The sequence below is a fragment of the Bombus terrestris genome, chromosome 1, assembly GCF_910591885.1.
Source record: "Bombus terrestris chromosome 1, iyBomTerr1.2, whole genome shotgun sequence".
Classification (NCBI taxonomy): Eukaryota; Metazoa; Arthropoda; class Insecta; order Hymenoptera; family Apidae; genus Bombus; species Bombus terrestris.
In genome coordinates this window covers 5,026,812-5,051,423 of record NC_063269.1, presented here as the reverse complement: position 1 = coordinate 5,051,423, position 24,612 = coordinate 5,026,812, and the positions used below count along the sequence as shown (strand labels likewise).

The 24,612-nt window shown below is 44.4% G+C and overlaps 1 protein-coding gene and 1 long non-coding RNA gene across 3 annotated transcripts in view; both read right to left on the bottom strand.

Moving 5' to 3' along the window:
- Positions 1-26: 26 nt before the first annotated feature.
- On the bottom strand, positions 27-4,646 carry LOC110119626. Its single transcript, XR_002308112.2, has 2 exons — positions 1,497-4,646; positions 27-1,275 (listed from the first exon to the last, which is right to left on the bottom strand). It is a non-coding gene; the product is annotated as an uncharacterized LOC110119626 (long non-coding RNA).
- A 2,622-nt stretch (positions 4,647-7,268) lies between these two features.
- Positions 7,269-24,612, bottom strand: part of LOC100644792 (sodium/potassium/calcium exchanger Nckx30C) — a 44,466-nt gene continuing 27,122 nt past the window's right edge. For both annotated transcript variants that reach the window (XM_012308987.3, XM_012308992.3), the window contains exons 4-7: positions 22,385-22,656; positions 19,719-19,854; positions 15,822-16,074; positions 7,269-11,426 (exon numbers count right to left, since the gene is read on the bottom strand). In XM_012308987.3, the coding sequence (XP_012164377.1) occupies positions 11,186-11,426; positions 15,822-16,074; positions 19,719-19,854; positions 22,385-22,656 (902 nt within the window). In that variant the 3' untranslated portion in view covers positions 7,269-11,185. The remainder of the gene's footprint in view (positions 11,427-15,821; positions 16,075-19,718; positions 19,855-22,384; positions 22,657-24,612) is intronic.

The following is a 24,612-nucleotide window of genomic DNA, read 5'->3' as shown; positions in this document are numbered from 1 at the left end:
AAGAATGAAATAAGTAGAACAAGGCGTTAATTACTTATATATCTGTGTATTTTATATTGTCGACAAAAAGTAACAATGTACGGTCAAACCGTATAATTTATCTACAACAATCTACAATAGATTACAATATGTTATCTTGTTTTTGTTGAGGGTTAGAGGGAGGCAGGAATATTAGAATAACGGGAACTGGGTTTTTTTTTCGGAAGGAACGGGAAATCGGGTTAAAAGTGTGGAGGAAAGATGGTCGATGCAGGCCTTTCTTCGTTCGTGCTCCGTTAATCGCGATACAGTTGACTGTTTTAATTCTATATTAAATTACTCGATAGCTCTAGCCGTACTTGGTACGGAATAATGCATATATATCTGGTTCTTAATGATCGATAACCCACCGCCCGACTTTTCCATCTACGCCGTGCCGTGAGGACTCTCTCGGTCAAAGTTAAGTATAAGGAAAAACTGGTCACAACGCTGGCTGACATCGTTGACCCGCATATCCGATTCATTGTTCGCGGATCGTGCATCCTCTCGTCTCATTTTCTCCTTCTTATGCCATATGCTGACGTTTCGATCGAGATTATTCCGATAGCACGATATTTTTTCATTTTTAAGACTAATACTTTAGAACGAAAAAATAAAAATATCCAAGAAAATATCTTAGACTAGAATGTCATACTCGATTAGCTCTGTTGAACAAAATAATGGAATATTTTTTCTAATTTTTCATCGTCCGATTAGTAAATGGAAAAAACCAGAAACACGTAGATAGATCAAAGTACAAAGTGTTAAATATTTTTCAATAAGCAAGGGAAGTGATATCATCGTAGCGATGGAATAAGAGAAAGCAACTTTAAGAACTTGAAAAGTGATTTCAAAGGAACTTTTCTAAAGATATGTATGTACATTCTACATGCACCCTTGCGTGATGGCATTCTCTAGAGAAATACATACATACTTTTATAGGCTGACGTCTCAAACGAATAGAATAACGAAACATCGAGTATGCATTTCGGTAATCGTTTCGTCTTTGAACGTAAAATGAAACAACTAACATACTCTAACTTTTTGTAATTTCATTTTAAACGAAAAATCTTTAATTTCAATAGGATGGCAACGAAACGGAATGATGAACGATTGAACGCGTCAACCTATCCCGATGGCATCTTCAATCGCATTTTCATTTTCTCATATTTCGGCCGGTTTGTTAATCGACTTGTAGATTTTTCTTTTGCGACGAGAAAAGCACGATCATTGGCTGTGGCATAGCAAGTGGGTCGGCTGGAAAGAGGGGAAAAAAGTTGAGCCACGAATAAAGGAACGCCGCGGCTGGCAAAACACGCGTAATACGTGTCTATATGTATATACACACTGCTATACATGTATACATATATACACATATCTGTAGCAATAATAGTAATAATTATAATAATCGTAGCGATAATAATAATAACAATAATAATGAATACGAACAACTTGTAATGTACAGAGTATATGCGTACATTCCTCAACGAAAGTTCCCTTCGCCTTTTCTCTCGTGTCACGTATTCCTTTCTTCCTTTCCTCTTTTCTCTATCTTTTCTCTGCTTCTTTCTTTTTTTTCCTTTCTTTCTTTCTTTCTTTCTTTTTTTTCCCGACACAACACGGAATCGTCTACAGGATTATTGATTCGACAACGTTCGAGCGATCCTGCAACTGACCGGAGAAGAGATTTGTCTCGTTATTATCTTTTTTTTTTCTTTTTTGAGTTACTTTTGCTGCTTCGTTTTTTTTTTCTTTTTTTTGCTTCTTATAACATGTAACATGAGAAATCGTATCTTATTCGTTAAAGACATTCCCTACACAACACGGCTACGGTAATGCGTCATGGATATGTGCGCAAGTGCGTGTGAAGTAGAATGGAGGGAGATACAGAAAGACAGGAAGAGAAAGGATGAAGGGTAGGGGAGAAGGGATAGATGGATGGATAGATGGATGGATGGATGGATGGACAGATGAGGGTGAAGAGGCAGAGAGGGGGATAGATGGATGTCAGAGTTGAGGAAGGAGAGAGAGGCTGCAAAGGAGGGTGGTCGGTTGGGCAGGAGGTGGGAATCGGGTGGATTCGGGGTTGTCGAGTGTCCGCACGTACGCGCGCGTACGCACGTGCGCACATAGGCACACGTTCTTTAAAGTTTATATGTATAGACTTCTGTATATAATGTTAATCATTGATTTTTTTGTTTTCTTCCGTTGTTTGTTGGTTGCTTTCAAGTAAGCAGCTTTCTCGAGTATGTATATATATACACATAGGTATATGTACAGTACATATATATGTGAATATATATATAGTTGCTATTACGTAATAATAACATGTACGCTCGTCAATTGCATCAAATTTTCTCCTCTCTTTTTCTCTCGTCTCATTCACATCTCTTTCTCTCCTTCTTTCTTTCTCTTTCTCTAGCACACACTCGTACATCGTTCATACGCGTTTACTCTCAGTTCCATTACACTCTCGCACTCGTTCTCCCTCTCATTCGCTTCGGCTTGCCTATAATTTCCTACCTGTATTGTATATAACTACAACGCTATGGTAGACAACAACAAGTAATATTATCCTAAACTTGTCTTCACCTGCTTTCTCTACATCGTATTCGTATATGCCGTAAAAATGTTGTATATAATGATATTAATATTGTTTACATATTCTGTTTTATTGCACGCGTTATCGGTCGCGATAGCACCGATACGTCGAACGAAAGTCGAGTATCCGATCGATCGTTGACTCGGCCGATCACCAATTTTCGTTAACGATCACCACACGACGTTTAATTAAAATCCCCCAGCGAACTGTAACAGACTCCAAGATTTCGATATTTCGAATAAAAGAACAAATCGATTGTAATTGTAAAATTGTAACAATTTCGAATGTAATCGACCAGATAACGTGAAATATGTTTTTTACGATCGAACAAGACAGAAGAAAGGAAAAGCCGTTGTAATCGGCTACGTTCAATTACCGATCCTAAATGTTCGTTCGCTATCGGTTCTACCGCGACATTTCTCTTTAACATCAGCCTGTTATATCTTCATTTATTTATTTATCTTCCTGCGAGATATTCACCGTACTGATTTTTTTTCCTTTTTTCTTTTTTCCATCTTGCGTGTAATATCCTCGTTAACGTTCAACTCGCACGCGATCAGCGATTTCTCTAGATATAAGCCGAAAATCATCCTGCGTGAGGTGTAAATAATATGGTCGTTGGTGCAGCATTTGTCTTGTCCCCGTTGAAAATACTCTCGTACCGGCATCCGTACGAAATTACATCGTGACTGAGACAAACGAAAAGCGTGGTCGTCTATCGAGAAGATCGATTTGCCGTTTACATATTTGACAGGTATCACAAAAATCGTCAAATCGAACGCTTATCGAGACCTCGTTGTTTCCCGATCAAATTGCACGTGCACGCTGCAATCCGTAGTAAAATTCATATTTATATTTATACATATGTGTATATTTGTGTATGTGTGGTGTGTTGTACGTGTACGCCTGTGTATATGTGAAAGTGTACATAATATATATATATATATACACACACATATACATACATATATATGTTTGTGTGTGTTTGTGTATATATACATGTACATATAGATACATCTACATATACATATACATGTATATACACGTACTAGGCTGGTTTCGTCTAATCGCATGTATCCTAAATATCCGCGAAAAACAGAAAATCGACCTTTGTACGTTCCAACTTAACCCTAGTACTGTCGTCATTCTCCAACTCCACGCTTTTCCTTTAGAAAAATTTCTTTTCCTTCTAATTCTCTACGTCGTCGTTTGTACGATAAAAAACAATAGATAAACGTTGATATAACAATCGGTGAACAGTAATTTAACAATGTAGCTTTGAAATTATTCTACGGTCGTGTCGCTAGAACGATAGTTTCATAAAAATATTCTATTTACCATCATAGATCGAGTAACGAAGAAATAAGTTCATAGATCGTTGATCTAACGGCCCTTCTGATCCCGAAGCGCGGAGTATCGCGACACGATCTTTTCATCTACTCGCATCGTATCGGGGAAGCGATCAAGATCCACATACCGATGTAAAAGGTGTGTAATTTGGAAGGGAACGATCGCGGGGATATATGGCGCGCGTGGAGCGAATACTCAAGGGCAGAGAAAGGGTTAAGAGAAGAGCGACAATTATCAAATATATACGCACGCACGAGCGAAAGAAAGCGTTGCCGTAATAAAATCATCCTATCCTCGGACTCTCTCATCCCGACGTATACAACGTTAGACCTTTACATATTTATATGCGCCTTTATGTATATAAGTATGTAGATAATGTATGTATATAATGTATAATAGTATAATTATTTATAATATTTTGTTACTTTATCCATTCTCATCTAAGATTCTGCGGTAACCTAGGTTTCTCTCGTCATCCGTTTACCTCGTAAAATCCGAAGTTTTATTTTTCTCAATTACGTCGTATCCAGTACGTCTACTACTGCGGCGATGGACGGGGGTAAAACCCTATGTAATGCGACGAATTCAACAACGACAATCATAAAATATATATATATATATATATATATATATATATATATATATATATATATGTATATATATATATATATATGTAAATATATGTATATATATATATATATATATATATATATATATATATACGTGTGCTTTGTATATAACATACGTGAAAAAGAAAAATCGGAACAAACGATATCACACGTATATGTATATATTTATATATATATATATATATGTGTGTGTGTGTCGTGCGTACACGCGCACGCGCGCGCGCACGTTACAAGCGAGCACCTGTATTGTTGCGTGTAACTAATCGTAAGAGAACGTATAGCATACGCCGAAGATCGATAATTAACTGGCATCTTTCACGCGTACAACTTTCGCACGCGCGCACACACGTCTTATAGTATACGTAGTGCGATGTGCGTGTGTAAGTGTGTGCGCGCGCCCGCGCCCGCCACTGCGTGTCCAACAACGATCAGCAATCTGCATGCGATCGAATCGTTCGACAGGCTCGATCACCACCCGGAAACAGTATATGTATATATAATATCTATATGTATATACATATAGATGCGCACCTATATGTGTATACGATATATATAATATATCTACTATATATATATATATACTATATATATACATATAATACGTATTTAATAATATAATCTTTAATCATATATAGAAACTTTGTAACACCTTTATCCTTTTCCTTTTTTTTCTTTTTTAACTTTTCCCTAAGTATCTTACAATATAAGTATCTAATAATATCGCTAAGTATTTAGTTACTTTATTAAATCGTCAGCGTCTCCTTCTCTTTGATATGTGCGTTCGCGCCTTGTCATTGCCAAGAGAATGTATTTTTAAGCCTTTGTAAGCGGAATTTCTGTTCTCTTCTGTTCGGTTTTCTTCCACAACCCCTCCCCTCTCCTCCCCGCCTTCTGTCCCTCACTCTCTTTCACTCACTCACACCCCTATCTACATACATTCAAGCTCACAATTATTTTTCTCGTTCTCTCGTGCGTTCTGGTACGCGCTCGCGCTCTTACTCCCGATCCTTCTCTTCCACATTTTCTCCCCGTCTCCTTTCCTCCTTTTAAATAAACCATATAACGATAATTAAAGCAACGTTATCGGGATGGAAAGCAATATTTTCAATACGACCGTACGTCATATAGAGGGAAGAAGTTTGTCGTCTCGTATCGCGAAGGATGCAAACCGTTCGACAGGTTTATGGTCATTCGGCTCTATCGTCGCGGTATTGAGTTTTCCTCGAGACCACGTTCGCTCGAAAGTGTTTCGCATGTCACGTCCGAATTCCCTCGATTCACATTGGTACTCCGTTTGTGTTATTTGAAGAAGAACTGCTGTCCCCGTCTCGTTATTCGCGGATGCTCGAAGAATCGCGATACGAGAATAGAATAAAAATTTCTCGAACGAACGAGCCTGATCCCGTGATACGAATTACACAACGGTTGTGTAAAGAATCAACCAACGGTGTTTGACGCGCGTATATTTTTTTCCTTTTTATCGCTGCCGTATTTAGAATACAATAACGAAAAGAGACGAGAGCGAAAGGAAAAAGAAAAAGAAATTAGGGCAACCGCGATGACGATCGCGTTGAAAAGAAAGTGGGTCGTAAAATATACTTCGATAAGATCCTTCCTTCCTCGTTCTCCTGTTTCCATCGGTCGAACAAAAGGAACCTTTTCCATCGGCTTAGATCTACATGCGTCCCGAACACGGCGAAAGAAAACGAAGGAATTTACTCTTGAACCATGAACACAATTCGCAACACACGGTTTCGGTCAACACTGGCACCGGTAGCATTCGTGTACTGACGTCTTCGACAACGCAAGATTCGACTTGAACGATCGCTCTTACATACGCGTATTTGTTTCTTTTTTTATTTTCTTTTTTAATATATAAAAATGAATCTCGAGCCGTTAAATATGGGATCGGCCGCAACGATGTGTGTCCCGTTATGTCTCACGGCGAGACGCGCGTCGAAAATTCAAAGATTAGAATTGAAACTCGATGTCCCCTTTCAACCCTCAACGATGTTTATCCTAAAGTATTATAAAGTACAAATTACGAGCGCGATAATACCCCGAGCTTCGAGCATTTCGCCCGTCTGACCTTCGCCTTATCACGCGATTTCCCGTTCATCCGTTTTCGTTTCAACGAGAACAACCTAACGAACTCTCTATTTATCGTTACCCTCTTTTCTCTTAAGGGCACGAATACGTTAAACTACGTTGCGTTCCGTTTTGTACAGGATTTCGATTCGGGACGAGAAATTTCCGCGAAAAGAACGTACGGAGTTTCGTTACCCATCCGGACGATTCGCTTCGACATTTCTCGTCGTTGAATCCAGGAAGAACTTTTGTTTCATAGAGACGATGCTCGGCTTTCTTTGTCGATCGTTCGTTCTCTGTCGGTGATCGAATGCAAGAGGAATTCGTACGAGAGGAAGGCCGGAAGCTCGAGGGATTGCGTTACTTCGTTCGCGGCCTCGGCCACACCCGTGCTCGACGCAGGTCGGATCGCTTCTGCGACGATCAAACGTCGCCAGCGTTGAACCTGTTGGTTGCGTGTGATTTTTCTATGTTTCGACGAGCTTTGTATAATAATAATAATCGATCGTTACGGTATCAGTACGCGCTACGATAACAAATGTTTGATTGAAAACGTTTATAATAATCGAAGCTACACGAAATCTCTCTCTCTCTCTCTTTTTCTCTCTCTCTCTCTCTCTCTTTTCTACATACACACTCTTTCACTCTCTTCCTCGGCGTGGTACTAAAAATGCTAAATTGCAAAAAGAGGCGCCGCCGTTTGTTTCTCTTCTTTCCATATGTCTGTACGTGTCTTCGCGTATATGTGTGTGTGTGTGTGTGTGTGTGTGTGTGTGTGTACGCATGTGTGTGTATGTACATTTTCTGGTATCCTTTAATCGTTTCGTTAATCGGTGATCGGTACTTCGGGAAGATCGTATTGTGCATCTTTCGCTACTTGCTTCTTGTAATCGTTTACGAAACTATTAAGAAACGCTACGTTCTACCAGCTACTTCGCGCTAAACGTTCCTCTCCTGCTTTCGTCGTTATATTTACGCGCTTGTTGCTCGCTCATTATGTCAAATCGTCTGGCGAGAAGCCGCTGCATTCACTTTCTCATTGTCCTTCCCGTACTTTTCATTCGGACGCTTCGAGAACGCTTCGCCTTTTCCCGTTTGATCCTGCGATTTTCTCGATGGAAACTGGCACGATCGAGAGCCCACTTTCGAAAAAACGATCCGCGGATGCGAGAGGATCGATGAAAGCCACCCAGCGTTTGGCGAGCATGTGCGTGACGAACGCCTAGTCCGTTCGTTTCTCGACAGACTACGAAACTTCCTCGTTGAAGTAGTATCGGTAGACGATAAGGCGAACACGGCTGACAATTAGACGCGACGCAGCGTAATAACCACGTGACGATCGGCGATCGCATCTTTTCCGATAGAACGTTCCTCTTCTTTCTTCGAGCTATCGCCAAGTCGGTCCTCGAGAACGCGTTACCACGGCCGATCGCCACGGATCAACGTAGAATTATCGTAATAGTAGTAGAAGCGTAAGATTAGTTCGATGCTAGAAGATGTAAAAGTCGGTGAAACGCGAGAGTCAAACAGCACCCGGCTACGGACGTTTTTCGTAAGAGTCCGGTAGCGAAGAGCGAGAACGAGATATTAACGAGATGTAGCAGCGGCTAAAGAGTAGAACAACTACGATTCGCGGGTACGGTGAACGCGCCGCAAACACGAGCTCGCTTCTTAGAGCGTAAAGCTGCTTGAACCGTGAACCGCGATGGTTCCTCCTCTTAGTTTCGATAGTCGAGAGTATACAAAAGTGTGACAACGTTTGAAGTATGCGCGAAGTGAATTCTCGTTTAATTTCGTTACCGAATCGGTTAGGTTCGCTTGTCATTTTCTACTCCGTTTCTTCTCCGGTTCACCGTGATTTCTGGTCTCTGCTCGTTACGATTTGATTCTCTGCATCCGCAAACAGCATCTTGCGTCGTGCGAGTATTTTTTTTTTTTGTGTTTTTCCCTGTTTTTTTTTCTTTTCTTCTTTAGTAAAAAGCTAGGCCGCTGTTAGGCGTTCAGGCGGTTCCGGATATATACGTCGTTCCTTTTAATCCTCTCGTCGAACCGCAGTCGCGCTGCGATTTCACCTTTTCCGCTTTCAGTATCCTTATCTTAGTCGATATCACGTTTATACCTATTTGTTTATAATCTACGCGCTCGAAACGTACGTAGCGTGACATCGAAAACTCGAAAGAGTGTTAGCGAAAGATAGCTTAGTGAGAATCGCTTTCGATCCAGGATCACGGAACCACGCTCTTTTCTCTCCTTCTTCCTTCAAGTAACCAAAATGTCTCTTTTTCGTTTTTGCCTCGAGCGTTTGACTTTTCTACTTGCCCCGTGATCTCCGGTATTGGAGTTTCATTAGCGTTACTCTTCTACGGAGAAAGAACGGTGTGCAGCGACTCGATCGCAAACTGAATACCATCAAGAGAGAGGTGCAGAGCAAGCGTCGCGGGTGTTCGATTCGAATGACGTTCGAGTCGACTGCACGACGTTCCGCTCGGAGACTGCGTTTCGCCAGTTTCGCTACGCGTTTAGGAAGATTCGATTTCTTCTCGTGTCTCTTACGTAGATTATTTGAATAACTATTAATCGAAGTTAAAAACAGGCACGCCGGAAACCGGAGGCGCGTGTTCTACCGGTAAAATCGTTGCTGAAACGAGGGTGGTCTTTTTTCGATTTCAACGTCGGCGATTCTTTCAAAATACCAAAGATATTCTTACATGCGTAGAATAATTAGAAGAGAGATAATAAATTTTCTATGGTCGAAACGATCGATCGATCCACCGTCGTTTCGGCGATTCGCGATCCGAATCGGCGCTTCCGTTCTCTGCGTACAACGTTAGAGCGCTGACGATCGGCGGATTCGTTTTCGGTCAATGAAAACGCGACGTGTGGCCGATCGATTGAAGGCGAGCCGGAGTTCGCCGCGTTTCGTCATGGTTCCGACCCTCGCGCGCCGTCTCTTTCCTCCCACGGCCACTGTTTTCGTTCGCGAGACAATGTAATTTCGCGGAGCCGCACGCGGAAAAAACGGCCTCGGGGGATAGCGTTAGGCGAAACAATGGTATCGAGCAAACACAACGCGGATCGAACGGCTTTGCGAGTTTCGAACGATTAATCGAAGTGACACGCTGCTGGCCAATTAGCCGGAACGTTTGTCACTCGCATGTTTTGTCCCTGAATGAATTTTTCGCAACGTTGTTCCGATAGTTGCCTTGTTCTTCGCGCGTGACTAAAAATACACCGCGAAAGGGAAACGTTGCCTAACGCTATCGCGTGTAACGAATTCGAAAACGAAGCGTCGAGCGTCGGAAGCGCGTCCGTGCAGATTTTACGAACACGACAGAGTAGATTTGGCTACGGTAGCTACGGTTATAGACGAAAAGAAAGTGTTGCACTTTATAGAGAGAAATCAGCGAGCCGTCAGGCCGTTCACTGTGCAACGAGAGATCGTCGATCGCTTACACGGCGGATGAAATCGCGTCAACCGGTTTTAGATCGCGATCGGGAACTCGCGGCACGAATCGGGCATTCGTTCGATCGATATATTTTACTTCACACGGTATCGAATTCATTGTTTCCATCGTGGAACAATTTGGCAGTTCGACTAACGCCACTTGACGAGTCGCGTATCAAAGCGAAAACATCGACGTATCGGATGCTTTCTGCCGCGGGTAAACCGGTACCTCTAAACTCGGTCGTGCGTTCGACGATCCTCGAGAGAAATCGCGTTGGTAAGCGGCGTTTCGTCGAGCTTCGAGCGTGCGAGAGTCTAACGAGTGGCTTCGACGAGCGAGTTGTTTGAATCGAGACGCTACATCTAGGATAAGTATCGTGGGAAGAAACAATGTGGTATAAAAGCCGTAGAATAGGAGTAGAAGTAACAAGGAGTAGAATTACGGAGAAGAGATAAAAGAAGAAACGGTAGGAGAAGAAGAAGAAGAAGAAGTAGCGTCGGAGGAAGAAGAAATGACAAAAAGGAATGAGATCGTAGCGATCCGTTTCTCTCTAGATTACGCAAACGTAGATATAGTTGGCGCGATCGTTGGCACGATTGGCCGACGCGCTCGCTGTGTTCAGACAAAGCGACGACTACGGCTGTTCGTCGAACAGAATTCGCCGCTAAAATTCTTAACGAGACGAGTATTTTGTTTCAGGTATTTCAAGGTTTTTACAATATTTACACGTATCTCGACTAGAACAAAAACGCTTCGTAACCTGGGTGACGTGTAATAACCGTTTAATCGTTAAACCGGCGATGGGAGAGTAACGAGATTCTTTAGGGAACGAGGGAAGGGGATGTGATGCATCAACACTGTTTCGGTTGTTATTTCGGGAAGGCTGTTGTCTGTCGTTCCTCTTTCGATCGATGCGGCGCTCGAGGAAGATTGTTCTCATCGGCCGTGGACGATTCGCCGACGACGATGATAATGACGATGACGAGACCCGTAAATGTGCGTCCATCTACCGTCTCTGCTGGACCACTGGATCGCTCGGTTGGTTCGCGTTCCTAGGCTGGACAGACCAGGAACTCGTACTCGAACATCAGCGAGACGGCAACGAAGACGAAGTAGAGGAGGAACATCGTAAACCCGAGGCCCTTGTTCATTCGCCACTTGAAACAGGCGATGCTCATGATGACAAACAACAGCATGCAGAAGAGGATCGCTATGCTGCACACCATGCCCACCGAGTTCACCTCCACGGGTTTTCCGTAGATCAAGCCGTACAGCAGCCACGGTACCGGAAGCCTGAGAACAGAAATACAACGGAAAATCCAGTCGAATTTCGCTATCTGTTAATCCTGTTCTATGGTTTTATCAACTAGCTAGAGCAAACGTCCTATATTTTTGTATCTATATGGGAAATATTTTGAAACGCTCGACGATTCTTTTCGATACGTAAATATTTCAGACTCGACTATTTTTAACCAAATGGCCCGTGACCTCGTTCTGCCTGACGATGAAGCAAATCGGAACTTTTCGGTCGGAAGAAAGATTTCCCAGCATCCGGTATATACGTCATCCTCGTAACCAAAGGATTCGACCTGGCCGAATTTTCTTTATCCCGTCGCTTGTCAGTTTACTCGCTACCTGTTCCTGCTCCTGGCCGCGAACACGGATATTAAAGGAAAACGCGGCAGAAACGTCCGATGCATTCGATAAATCGCATTTGGCAGACGCGGCTGTTGTTTCACGCCGAATCGTCTTGCATTATCTATGCGTCCGGCCGCTTCTAATCGCAATCTTCAAAGTAGAATCGCGTCTTGCGCGATACGCACGCGCCCTTTCGTATTTTACCCCGTTTTCCTCTCGGGCAACTTGCCAGCTGGCGCGCCTGCAACGGATGCGTGCGAACGAATCGATCTTCCATCGACTAGGCCGCCGAATGTCGAATCCGCTGGCCAGGAAATGCGCGCTCAAAAACGGTAACCTTCTTCGTGGCTGTGTTTAAGAGAATGCGCGCGTTTTGGTAAATCGCGGTGCCAAATTGATGTCGAATAGATTGTCGCGTCTCACCTGCAAACGCGTAACGCTTCGGGGGATAGGAGAAAGAGGCTGACTGGTTGCTTGGTTCAGGTCGAGAAAAAATTCAGCTACCAGGGCGAAACTCTGTTTGCGTTTATCGTTATCGCGAAGCAGGCGTACGCGTAACCACCGTAATTTCAATTCGAGTTTGTTATTGTCTCTAAGACGATTATCCGCAGCATCAGTTCGGATTCCGCTTGGATATATCGTTCTGGCTGATAAGGTCGATTCCCCGAGCCCTCGGATCGCTATCGCCCCACTTTCCAGACAAACTTTTACCCATCGAAGTTTATCGCCATTAAGACGATTAAATTAATTAACTCGATTACTTCTAACAACTTGCTTCGCAGCCTGCGTGCTACTCTCGCGGTCAAGCTTCGATTATTCGTTTTCCTCTGGCGAAAATACCGGTATCGGCGAGTACGATCCAGCGCGTCGTAACCGAGAAAATATTTGCGGACGAATCTAGCGGGCGAGGGGATGATTCTTTGCCAGCGGACGAGGAAAAGGATCGTCGAAGAGCCTCTCTGATATCATCGTGGAAAATGAGTCGCGTCTGGCATTGGTATTTCTGCTATTTCACGCGCCAACGATATAATAATCCCGGCGAGGATGTGTGCGCGTGTGTGCTTGGAAGAGGACGGTTGGAGGGAGAAACGAATGGCGAATGGTAAATCGCGAACGTTATTACAGAGGAATAGCGAGAATACTTGAATGGGCTGGCGCGATGACCAATTCTACGCGTCTCCTCTTGGCTTCGTTTGATCATCGGTGAAATTCCAATTTATACGCTTGAATTCTGTTCGTACAATAACTAGCTAACGGCCGGCCGATTCTGCTGCTTTCCGAGTTTTCCAACAATTCGGCTCGCGCGAACCCCAGTCGGACCATGTGTCTCGACTCGATGGGAATTTTCAAAATCGCGACACGTTTAACCATCTCGAAGAATTTCAGGCGCACGAGAGCTCCCCGAGTCTCGAAACTTTGTAATTTAATCATCTCGAATCTGAATGTCATTTAACTACCGCGGAATAATGGATATTTAAATCCTCTGGCGGTATCGCTCCGCCCGAGAAGAAAGATAATATATTTTCCAAGTTTGAAGGACGATTTCTTTCTTTATGTTGGCGAACAGTTTCCGATACACAGCAACCCTCTTTTAGAAGGATTGTAAACGTATTAAAAATCGCTTACGTAGATCTTCCGTCCAATCATGTTATTTATCTTCAATGATATCTACGTTTTACGTTATAGAAAAGCAATAAATGCAAACGAAGTACGCTTAGTTTATCGTATGCAGTAACTGTAGCTTGTTAAAAGAAAAGTATACGGAACAGTGTCTATATAGAGACTGATTTCCGCATGAGTCGTAGCGTAAATGAAAAGTTCATAGGAATTACGTCGGTTCGATTACCTAGCCAAACGTTGACGTAACTTTTATCGTAGTTTCTCGTTTCCAGACTTTGTTAAATAATTAAATGATTCGGGAATACTTAAAACAGTCTGAAATTCTACGAAGACTCGAACCGAAGAAACTTTTCGTTCGCCGATACCGACGACCTCAGGTCAATGTCCCCCCACCCCACTGCCTATCTGTATTATACAATTAAATAGATTGTACCAGTGCACATGTTTCCGATATTTCCAATAGGTGGGCGATTGGCGAATCTGTCGGAAGATCGTTTCTTTGGTTCCTTTCACCGGGTAATCGTTCCCGACGTCGAGCAATTTCCGTTCCCTGAAAGACACCTTCTTTCTCCGCGGCCAGATCGATCGAAAACCTTAAGAAAACTTCGCGTGTTATCCGACATACGAAAGGAAAAGTCTCGTAATCGCGTGAGCTATGTGCAGATTGTGGCTGAAAAACTATGCACGATGACGACTGCTCTTTAAGTTTTATTCCGATATATCCGACGAAAAATCCCAGCCACCCTAAACGACGAATATAATTTTCAAGAAAGCCGACGCTTTCAGTCTGCTATACCGTGTCCTGGTCAGGTCTCGTTTCATTCTTTTTATATTACTCGATCGATCAATTTCTCAATTTTGTTAATATGGGAATTTACATAAAGTCGGACGAGCAAATTAAATTAAATTAAATTAAATTTTCTCCCGTCGATCAGGACTGTTCTCCGATCTTAAACCGTTTAAACCTTCAGACGCTTTAATAAGAACGTTTAATTGTTGACCATAAAATACTTAATGGCACGATGAATAGCAAGATAAATGAATAGCCAAAATTGCAAGGTAATTCTATTGGCTCTCAAATCGTGGCCAACAAAAATGTCCAAATTTGCAAACATATTGATCTTTGCTGCGAATAAATCAACTTTTCCCGTGTTTTCTACACCTTCGTTTGATGCGTGGCTCATTATCCGTTCTCTCGAGATGACTACTTTTCATACCGTAACGAACAATGTATATTATAAGGTGTATAGCTCCTATGTATGTATATATAACAATAATTAAAATACTTTGTATTATCGTATTATCGTTATATATTATCACGACACAACGTTTAGAACGATGAACGAGACAAATGTCTGCAGGATTTTCCACGTTGACTTTCTTCCCGAGTCTCTGAAAGCGTCATACAACTAAGATCTCGATTTCTCTGAAATAATCGTAGACAAGTATGAGACCCGGCGAGGATCGTCGTAAAGTGTTTCACCGAGATGAATACCGGCTAACGAGAGATTCCACTGGCTCAAAGTGACGTAATCTTATTACTCGCGCCTTAACCGCCTTCTGAAGAATAATGCGCCGACCATCTATCTCGACCCATCTCCGTCTTTATAACGTAAATTCCCGTAATTGTGATATGAAATAGACGCGGTTAAATTTCAATTGGCGATTCTATGTGCAAACGGGAACGTTCGCGCCAGAGGAAATACGATCGTCGATATAACGCGTACACGATATCTTCATTGGCGATACGTTTGACGTTAATATGTACTGGGTTGGCAACTAAGTGATTGCGGATTTTGCCATTAGGTGGTATTGACAAATCCGCAATCACTTAGTTGCCAACCCAATAGTATTTAGCTTGTCTGCGAATTGGTTTCGCGGAACTTTAAAAACGCTGGAAATCGATGTTCCTTCATCGACGTTGGGTAAAGCGCGTCGCGATTTTCCAGGAGTTTTATCGTCGGTGGCAGATTGTGTGTCCCGCATGAAAATTGCCATAACCGATGTCCTCGATAACGTCGAGCGATGGCCGTTTACGAGCAAGCCGTATAAATCCATATGCGACCTACATCGGTCTGCAGACAAAACAAGTATCGATAAATTATCTGGTCGAGTCGAACCGAATAAACGAAGCTCTTGCGTTTATTTGTCTCTCGCAATTTCCTGCGTCGCTTCCCTTGCCCATCGTTACGACCGGTGCGCGTTACTTTCGTAACCGATCGCCACGCGCGGATAAGTCGACCAAGAATCCCTAAGATCGAAAGTCAAGCTGTCGTACTCTTCTTTCAATTCCATTCGTCCGTGTTCCGTGCACCAGCTTCGAAAATTTCGCGCGTGGTGATAGCTATGCTCGCGAAGATATCGAAAGGAGACACGAAGAGAAGAGAAATACGTTGGAGTCCGGTGTAAGATGGAAAATATAGAGCTCACCCAACGGTCACGTCGAAGATGTTGCTGCCAACGGAGCTGGAGACGGCCATGTCACCGAATCCTTTTCGCGCAACGATCACGCTGGTGATGAGGTCTGGGATGCTGGTGCCGGCAGCGAGGAACGTCAGGCCCATCACTTCCGGCGGAATGCGAACCGTGTCGCCGGCGACGTTCGCCCACCAGACCATCAGGTACGAGTACGCTGCGATCCAGAAGATCGAGCCGATGAACGTCACCGCGAAGAACTTTTTCCCTGTAAGAAAACGGACGAATTGACCTCGGAAACGTGGCTCTTCGCCCTCCTTCCCCCCGTATCCGGTTAAAAGGATATCCTGCTTAAATCGAATCCCCTTTATTTCCTTTGGAAAACTTCGCGCTTGCCGTTTCTCCTTTTTCCTCTCTCTCTTTCATTTCTTCTTTTTCTTTTTTGTGAAGCGTGTTTGCTCGAACATCGAATTTAGAATATCGCGGCGAACTTTCGTGAGAGCGTAGGCTTTCGTGAGGTTGGTTTAAGGAGAGGGAGTCGATTTGTAAAGTACCACGCCCAAGACTCTGTATCGCGACAATCGAAATCTAAGCTGGAATCTTTGCAACCGCATTAAGGTGGATAAGGATCGAAACATTTCCTGCCGGTATTAATATTATTGCTACCGAGAACGAGCTTTCCGTCAGATCGTTTATTCTAACGATAGAAGTGAAAGAAAAATGAAGGGACTTAACGAGACTCAAACTCGCGATTCTACGCTCTTTCTAGCAAAGGAAGGTACTACGAACCCTCTTTCTTTCTTTCTTTTCTCCTCTTTTCCCTTGTCTTCTCTGTCACTCGTTAATTCCTCTGTTTCCTTTCACCTTTCACCTTTGCTTCCCTTCCTTTTAATTGTTCCTGCTTCTTTCTCATTTTTTCTTCTACTTTGAGATATCAAAATTTGATACGTATCTGTCGGATCGATAAGATAACATCCGCAGGCAAAATTTCTCATTGTTATTATCGTTATCATCGTTACCTTCGTTCGGTAGCCACATAGATCCTGCGCTGTTATTTCTCGCTACAATTCATCACAGTGAAAAAAGGTTGATCGCGAGAAATCTGACAGAATCGTTTCGTGCGTTCGGCTTTGGCCCTGTTTCCCTCTTCACGAGCTTGCAAAAAAACGGACCTTCGCGTACTCGCGCAGCGCCCCTTAATTATTACCCTGACATTGAGATTCCAATTAATCATCGGGTCCAATTTATATCTAACGAAGATCGGTAGCGAATACCTGGAGAATGAGGAAAAGAAAACGAACTGCTGGCATTTAGAAAGCGTGCAGGGAATAAAGCTCGGCCATGAGTTTCTCGAATTAACAGACCCTCTTAAAGCAAGTTATTTTCTCGTTATAGTCGCGTGTAGTCACGGGACAACGAAATAACGTTCGAGACGATATATCGAGATTTATTTCGGTGGCGATTTCGAACGGGCTAGTTATCGCGGAGAAACGAGTGTTTGCCGACTCCGGGGGCATAAATTGAAACGGAGAGGCCGCGGCGAAATTTTCCGTAACGATGAAAAGCTACTGCTCGTCGCGGCAGGCTGAATGCCAGCGCGAGGTAACAATCAGTCGTCGATTCGGAATTAGCGTGTCAATATCATCTTTCGTTGTTGGCATTGTGTCGCTTTCAAATGCAGACCCGTTAATAGGCCGTGATAATGCAGCACGTCCGTGATTGATGGCAGCCCAGGAAACCGTTTTGAATAACAGACGCGCGTGCCGCCTGTCGTCCATCTTGCAGCGCCGTTTAATTGCATCGTTCGATCTCGATGTCCATTCGGCGAGTCTATGCGTTACGCGACATTGAAAAAGTTCAAACGTCACGAATGCGTCGGTATCGATCAACGAAAACGAGCGAAAACGTATCTTCGAGCGTCCCACGGGGAACGGCCAACGAATGCAAATTTACCGCCAACGTAAAGCCATTAAATATAAAACGCGATAGAAAGCAATAGAGCTGGGGACGTAACTCGGTCGTAAGAGAGAAAGCAGAGATTAATAGTCGAAAATAACAGGCATCCGGTCGAACGTGAAATACGATCGAATAGCTGGAGAATAAACTTTTTCGAAGACAATGGAATATCTCTGCGTAGTTCGCGCGATCGAACGGTCGCGTTAAATAATGCAACACGCGGACGGAAATATCCGCTTCCGATTATTCGTTGCACCGTCAAGTACGGAAGAAAATTTCGCTTGTTATTTTTGGAAAATTTTATTATCGTACGAGCAAGCACGTTCGACGTCCCAACTAAATGCCCGAGGAGGAAAAGAAAGGAAAACGACGAGCAAGGAGAATGGTCCACTGGATTATCGTTCTAACGTTCTACAGACTCAGCAGCGAGTTTCCTTGCTCGTGAATCGACTAACCGCTCGCCTACAAAGATTACATCATTCCGCTTCAGCGGCGTTTTGCTTTGCTGATACCGCGACACGAGAAACGTATCATACGCTTCCAATGCAACATTTTCGTTCGCGATGGCCATGCACAGAGGAAAATGGATCGTTCGATCACGCGCTTGATTAAAACAGATACACGTCAAAAATTTCTGCGCGCAGTAAACTTTTATCGTTGGTCGATGATTTAAAATGTTAACAACGACCCGTCCTTAAATCGATGCCTGGAATATTCAAAACGATTTGTTCCGACTTTGCGGATCGAGTGTCAAAAACACGCTGCCGTTTAATATCTCGAAACGTCATGTTACGCGTTTCACGCGTGCAAAAACAGTACTTGATTTCACCTACTCCATAAATGATGCACCACCGCATAAACGAGAAACAACGACCGATTTAGGTATTACTTTCCTCCGCGTTGTCGATATTTGCTGACCGTATTTAACCGTAGAAAAAGAGAAAAAAAACAATGCATTAAAATCGCCGTCTCTCAATATCAGGCACGCCACGAATTTTAAAAATTCTCTAAAATATTTTACTCGTTTCTAGTCATACCGCAATCTCGAACACGCATCTCGATTATGGAATCCGGCACGATCGAATCACATGAAATTGCTTTGAGAGCGTGCGACACAAATTTCGAAGATACGTCGCCTCCAAGATTAACGAGCCGATGCTCGAAACTTGTCATAGCTACGAAAATACTCTTAACGCTTTGAATATGCTGGATATAGGATAAGGTGTAGGATCAAACCTGATCTTAGATTTTTTAAATTCTCGATCGGTCCGTTGACTGTGCAGAGATTCTTCAACATTTTAAATTACACGTCGTGTTTAAGTGGCGTTTAAATTAAATTACGTATCGTTCCGTACTATGAGCTAGCTTAGGCAATTTCGATCGTATCAACGATACACTTTGCTCGACTGCAAACCTGCTTTAAAGCATCCGTATTAACTCGAATGAAATCGTAACACTCGTCGCTTAAAGTTAGTGCTCCCTCTTTTATACCTCCATAAACGATCCATGGACGTCAGATACAGAGATAATAAATAAAAATCAATAGAAAATCTACTTACCCTGGAAAATAAGACAAGAGGTTTTTGGAAAACTGAACGAAACGAGAGGAGCTTGCTCGGCGAAGAATCCCCTGGCTTACGGTTAAACCGTAAACTCGTACGGATCCTCGAGAGGACTGTCTTTTACGGCGAACCGAAGTAGAGCAAACTATGCCTTTGATATTCCTCTATGAAACTGAAAGCTAAAAATTTACTGGCTCTGGACGGAACGAGGATGCAGCAGCGCGCTGCTCTCGTTTCGTCCCACTGCTCCCGCTGTTTGAAACAATACACGATCCTTTCCCGATAATCGAAACAAAGTCTTGGGTCAGCGGTAGGTTAAAGGATCTTGAGGAAACGACTCTGTTCGAAACTCTGCACGAAATCCAGTGTGTCGTTTCATCTTTCGCCAGCTTACCTCTGGGTGTCCTTGTGTCCGGTAACGTCAGCCACAAAGGGAACAGAATTGGCGCAACCAAAATGTACGTTAGTCTTTTTCTGGGACTGCTGGGCCAGCCCATGTCCAAGGCTTCCGGAGGTTCATCCTCCTCTCCCTGAAACAAGCATTTATTTTCAAAGGCAAAATTCCCTCTGGCAATCTCGCGTCGTACACCTTCCGCGTTCGATTTTCTTTTTAATTAACACGCTCGCTTAATCCGTTTGCTGTATCCGGTCGGATGGAGTTAAGAAAGAAGCCGAGTTTTCCTATCCGCCCTACACTCGATCGCCGTTTATCGTTGGAAAACACAATGAAGCTGGGCGGTGAAGCGACATAGGCTTCTAAATACCGCGGATAGCTCGGCAAAGGCACAAAGCAGATCCCTTAGATCCATTCTCGGTTAACCGCGACACAATGGCCCGGTTCATGTTTGGATTTTCCAGCTGCACTTGTCTCGCCACTGATAATTGCCACCGAGAGGCAACAGCGACGATTAATTCCCGCCGAGTATAGAGATAATTTTACCGCGCGCGACCATTTAGCGCAGTGCGATTTCAGCTGCAGTGAGAGAAATCGGCTATTCCACCGACGGAAGCGTCGATCCCGGTACGCGCGTCTCAGCGATTCGACAAATACGAGGCTGAGAGACGCGTAAAACGAAGAAGAGAGATTGACGAAGAAGACAAAGGAGACGAGACGGAAGGGAATAATCGCGGAAAGATAAGCGACCTTGAAAGGCGAAATTTGTAGAGAAGAAGCGGGCCGTTGCTAGAAAATGCGGAACTCGGGCGGAAAAGCCATTGCCTGGCGACTTTGCTTCGATTATCCGAGAGTTAAAAGAGGAACTGAAATAGGCAATGTGTAGCGTAGCGACGCCGGGTGTAGCCAGAATTGACCCAGATTCGCGGTGCATTCAAAATGAAAAGGCCTTCTCACTCATTTAGGACAAAGAGGTTCGAGAATCCCCCGCGATCCGCGCGCGCTCCCCACCACCGCCAGCTAATATCGGGCGAAAGCTTGCACTGTCAATTTCTAAGTCGCGGAAAATTTCGATTTCTCCTCGAGTTAACCCATAGCATCGCCGACCATCCTTCGTTCCATGCAAGTTTCCAGAATGGAAACGGAATGGCGCGTCTTTCCTCGCGACCAAGACGTTTCACGGCACTTTATTTTCGCCAATCGGAATATCAAGAGCAAAGAGGAGACGCGAACGTCTAGACGATGAACGACAAAGAACGGTCACAAAGAACATTGAGTCGAAAGATCCGTTTGGATCGGGACGGCAACTTTGACGACGAATCACGCGAAAACGAAGGTCTCGCTTGGGAAACAGCCACTCTCCGCAATTGCCTTGTTTCCAGCCCGATGTCCTTTTGCTATACAGAACGGCCCAATTCTCGAGCGCTCGGCCATTGTCAGCCGATGTTTCTCGACTATAAATGTGTTCGTTACCGCGTCTCCCGTAGCCGTCACGTTGGAGGCAAGATGACGCTCAATCGTTTGTCAGAGATCGACCGCTCGGAAAATAAGGAATTCCTCGGTTCATTTTTCCTATCGCATCGCGCCCATCCGAATTATCGAGCATCTATCTCTGTCCGCAACCAGGCGGCTGGAATGCCAGATAGCGCGGCAAGAGCGGCATGAGAGCAGCGATATCGCTGCTGGAACGTTCAAGTTGAGCGACAACCGGTCGACGCGAACTGGCTACCATCTGCCACAGGAAAATAGCCAACAAATATTTCCATCGCACAGATAACAATTTATCAACCGTTATCTGTTTTTCGAAACTGCATTAATCGCGCGTAAAACCCAATGAAAATTGTCTTGGCGGACGAATCGATCACCGAACACCGTCGCTTGTTTTTTCTCCGCGACGAGACGCAAAGAAACGTGAAAGGACGCGTCGCGACGTACCGAAAGTCGGACGGTCCGTCGATTCGCCATACACTGGCCGTTTCGTTTCGGTTCGATCGATGGACGATAATTGGCCTGGTCGTCGAATCGTGGCGACAGCTACTGTCGTTATTTTAGAAACGGCCATCGAGGGAGAGCTAGAAATCAGAAACGAGCGAATTTCCCAGCCGACCGGGCAGGAAACGAATTCAAATTACCATCTCGCGTACGCGGATCGTCGAGCAAAAAAAAAAGAAACCCCACGGATTCTTCCGTCCGTCGCCGCGTTAACGTCGCTCGGCCTCTGTCGACTTTTCCGTCTCGGAAATGGGATCGCGAAGGACACGACCGAATTAACGTTTTCGGGCTGTCGCGCGGCCATTGTTCCTGTCATTGGACCACCCAGCCTCTCGGCTGCGATTCCTGTCTACGTGGAAATTCGATCCGACGTTTCGCCAGCATTGCGGGTATCGTCGCCGGCTCTCACTTGGCACAGACGAGGAACGCGTCTGCTATCGGTCGCTGCTGTTGTTAAACCACCCTCACGCGTCATTCGCAAGCTGTCGATAAGGACACGCGCCGAGATTCCAAGCTCTCGCGTCTCCGATCGAAATCACGAAACTGTCCTTTGACGTTTCGATCGTCCTCGAACGAAAAGGGAATAAAACAAACTTAGGGGAATTGGACGATGGCCGCAAGAATCGGAAGGACGAGATGGAAACGATCAGGCATTCGTCGAATTTGACAATTACCGAATCGAGCCCCGCATCGAGGCCAGCGGCTATACCGCCATTGGGAAGTTCCTGGATGCCGGCGGTGGTGCCGGCGGTGGTCGTCGTCGTAGTGGTGGTCGTGGTGGTGCCCTGGGAGCCTTGCTGCAGCTGCAGAGTGGTCTCTCTCGACGAGGCACCGGAATAATGGGCGGCGGTCGACGTAGCAGCGCCGTTGTGCGGCCTGGTGGCATCCAGTAGCACCTTTAGCGAAGCTATCGCGTGCAATTGCGTCGCTTTCTCGTCCACTTTGCCTGAACAGCACCAGAGATGCAGGTTAACGAGGAAAAACATCGAGTCACGCGTTACGATCAAACGCTTTGCTTCTCTATCTATTCCAGCAACTTTGATCGTCGATGAAACTGGCGTCACAGGCATCGATGGTATATCGGCAAGCGTTTCTCTCTCTATACGATTATTTACACGACGAGATCGAATTAGAACTAATTTTACCTACAAGTTTTCAGAGTATCGGCTACATAGAAATACGATGTTTTTACTTCTGCTCGGAATCGGCATACTTCGTGGAATATTCTCGTTCGTAAAAGAACAATCGTTTTATTTTGCAGTTTAAACGAGCCGATACAAACAGGATATTTACGACGTTAGTTGGAGTAACAAAATGATCGACGCCCATGACCAGTATTTACGATGCTACAGAGTGCAACTGGCAAGCAGAAAACTTTTTCCACGACCCACGCAACTAAATTCCAACGTCGAACGGGATCTGTGCATCGGACATCGTAACGGCGATGTTGGAAATTTGCCGTAGGTATCGTGGATATACGTACATACGTTCCATTTAAGCGTGCATTTAAAATCTAGCTAAAGCTGAAACTACGAAATAATAATGAGCAAGAGTCGTTCAAAGGCGTTTTCGTGCGCTTCCTTGCTCCGTTCTACTTCGGCCGATTACCTAAAACAACCTTGCGTTACGTAACAGTTACCGTTTTCTGGTCTATTTCGCCAGCCTACCGACCTTAACTGTTAACGATCTGCAAATACGTCGCTCCACGAATCGCTCTAAAGCCACTCGCGCTCTAAAGAATCTGCGTTTATGGAATTCCGCGTAGCTGACGTAGAAAAGGTAACGTTGCCACTAACGAATTTCACGAGGTACTTTGCCGAGACTTGGAGCCGTTTGTCACGCTCGTATAATAAGTTTAACTCGCGCGATCGTCACGCAATTGGATTATCCGAGTGGAATGTTATCGCGCGTGAGTAGATCGGCCGGTCAGTCGTGTTTAAGAAAATTACAGCGAGCGGATTAACGCTCGAGCCAGTGAAATCCATTTACGATTCGTGTTGAGTCACCATGCCCGGTAAAAACACGTTTAAACCATCGCGTTACAAGCTACCTTCACCAAATGGCGTGTCTCTTTTATCTTCGTAAGCGACAAAGCGATCGCCACTTTTCAAGAAAACGTTCGCTCGTCCTTTCTGATTTTAGCGAGTCGCGAGGATTCGACAAGACGAAAACCAATTTCTCCGCCGCGAGTTTCCTTCGTCTTCCGGGGATGACGTTAATTAACAGCGAACAGGCAAGAAGCGATTCCGACGTTCGAATCGTCCGGAACTTCCGTCTCGTTATCGCGACGAAAATGTCGACCAGAGACATAGAAAATTCTCACAGACGCTAGACACGTGCCGTGAAATATTACTGCAAGATCCGCTCGTCCTTCTTGTTTATTCGTTGGAATAAATTGGTAAAAAAAAGTGGAATGGCGATTCAGAAACGAGCTTTACGTCTCTACCGTGACGCAAGTATTTGCATCGTGTAATATTCCCATTGAAATCGCGCTTTCGCGATACTCCGCTATGACGTGCAAGCAGAAGAATTTCAAACGGGCAAGAATCCCACTCGGCGTATAAATTACTGTTATCTTTTCATCCCACGGACGGAATACGCAGCCTCTGAGTCGTCAAATATTTTCCCGCTGCCTCGCAAGTAAATTCCCACGATTCTCGACCTCGAAGCACCATCTCCAGTGTAATTCCTCCCTCTTAATTTAACCTTGTAACCGCGATAATCAGGGCCGAGCATCGTGATTCGTCTTTAAATAGGTAAAGTAGCGAGGAAACAACCGACATGAGGCACTCGAAATTCGTTCGTTACCGAAGCTACCTCGTTGCCACGATGCGAGCCGATTCTGCGCTTATTCGCACGATACTAGGTCAAAGAAGAAACTGAACGGGTCGGGCAAGAATAG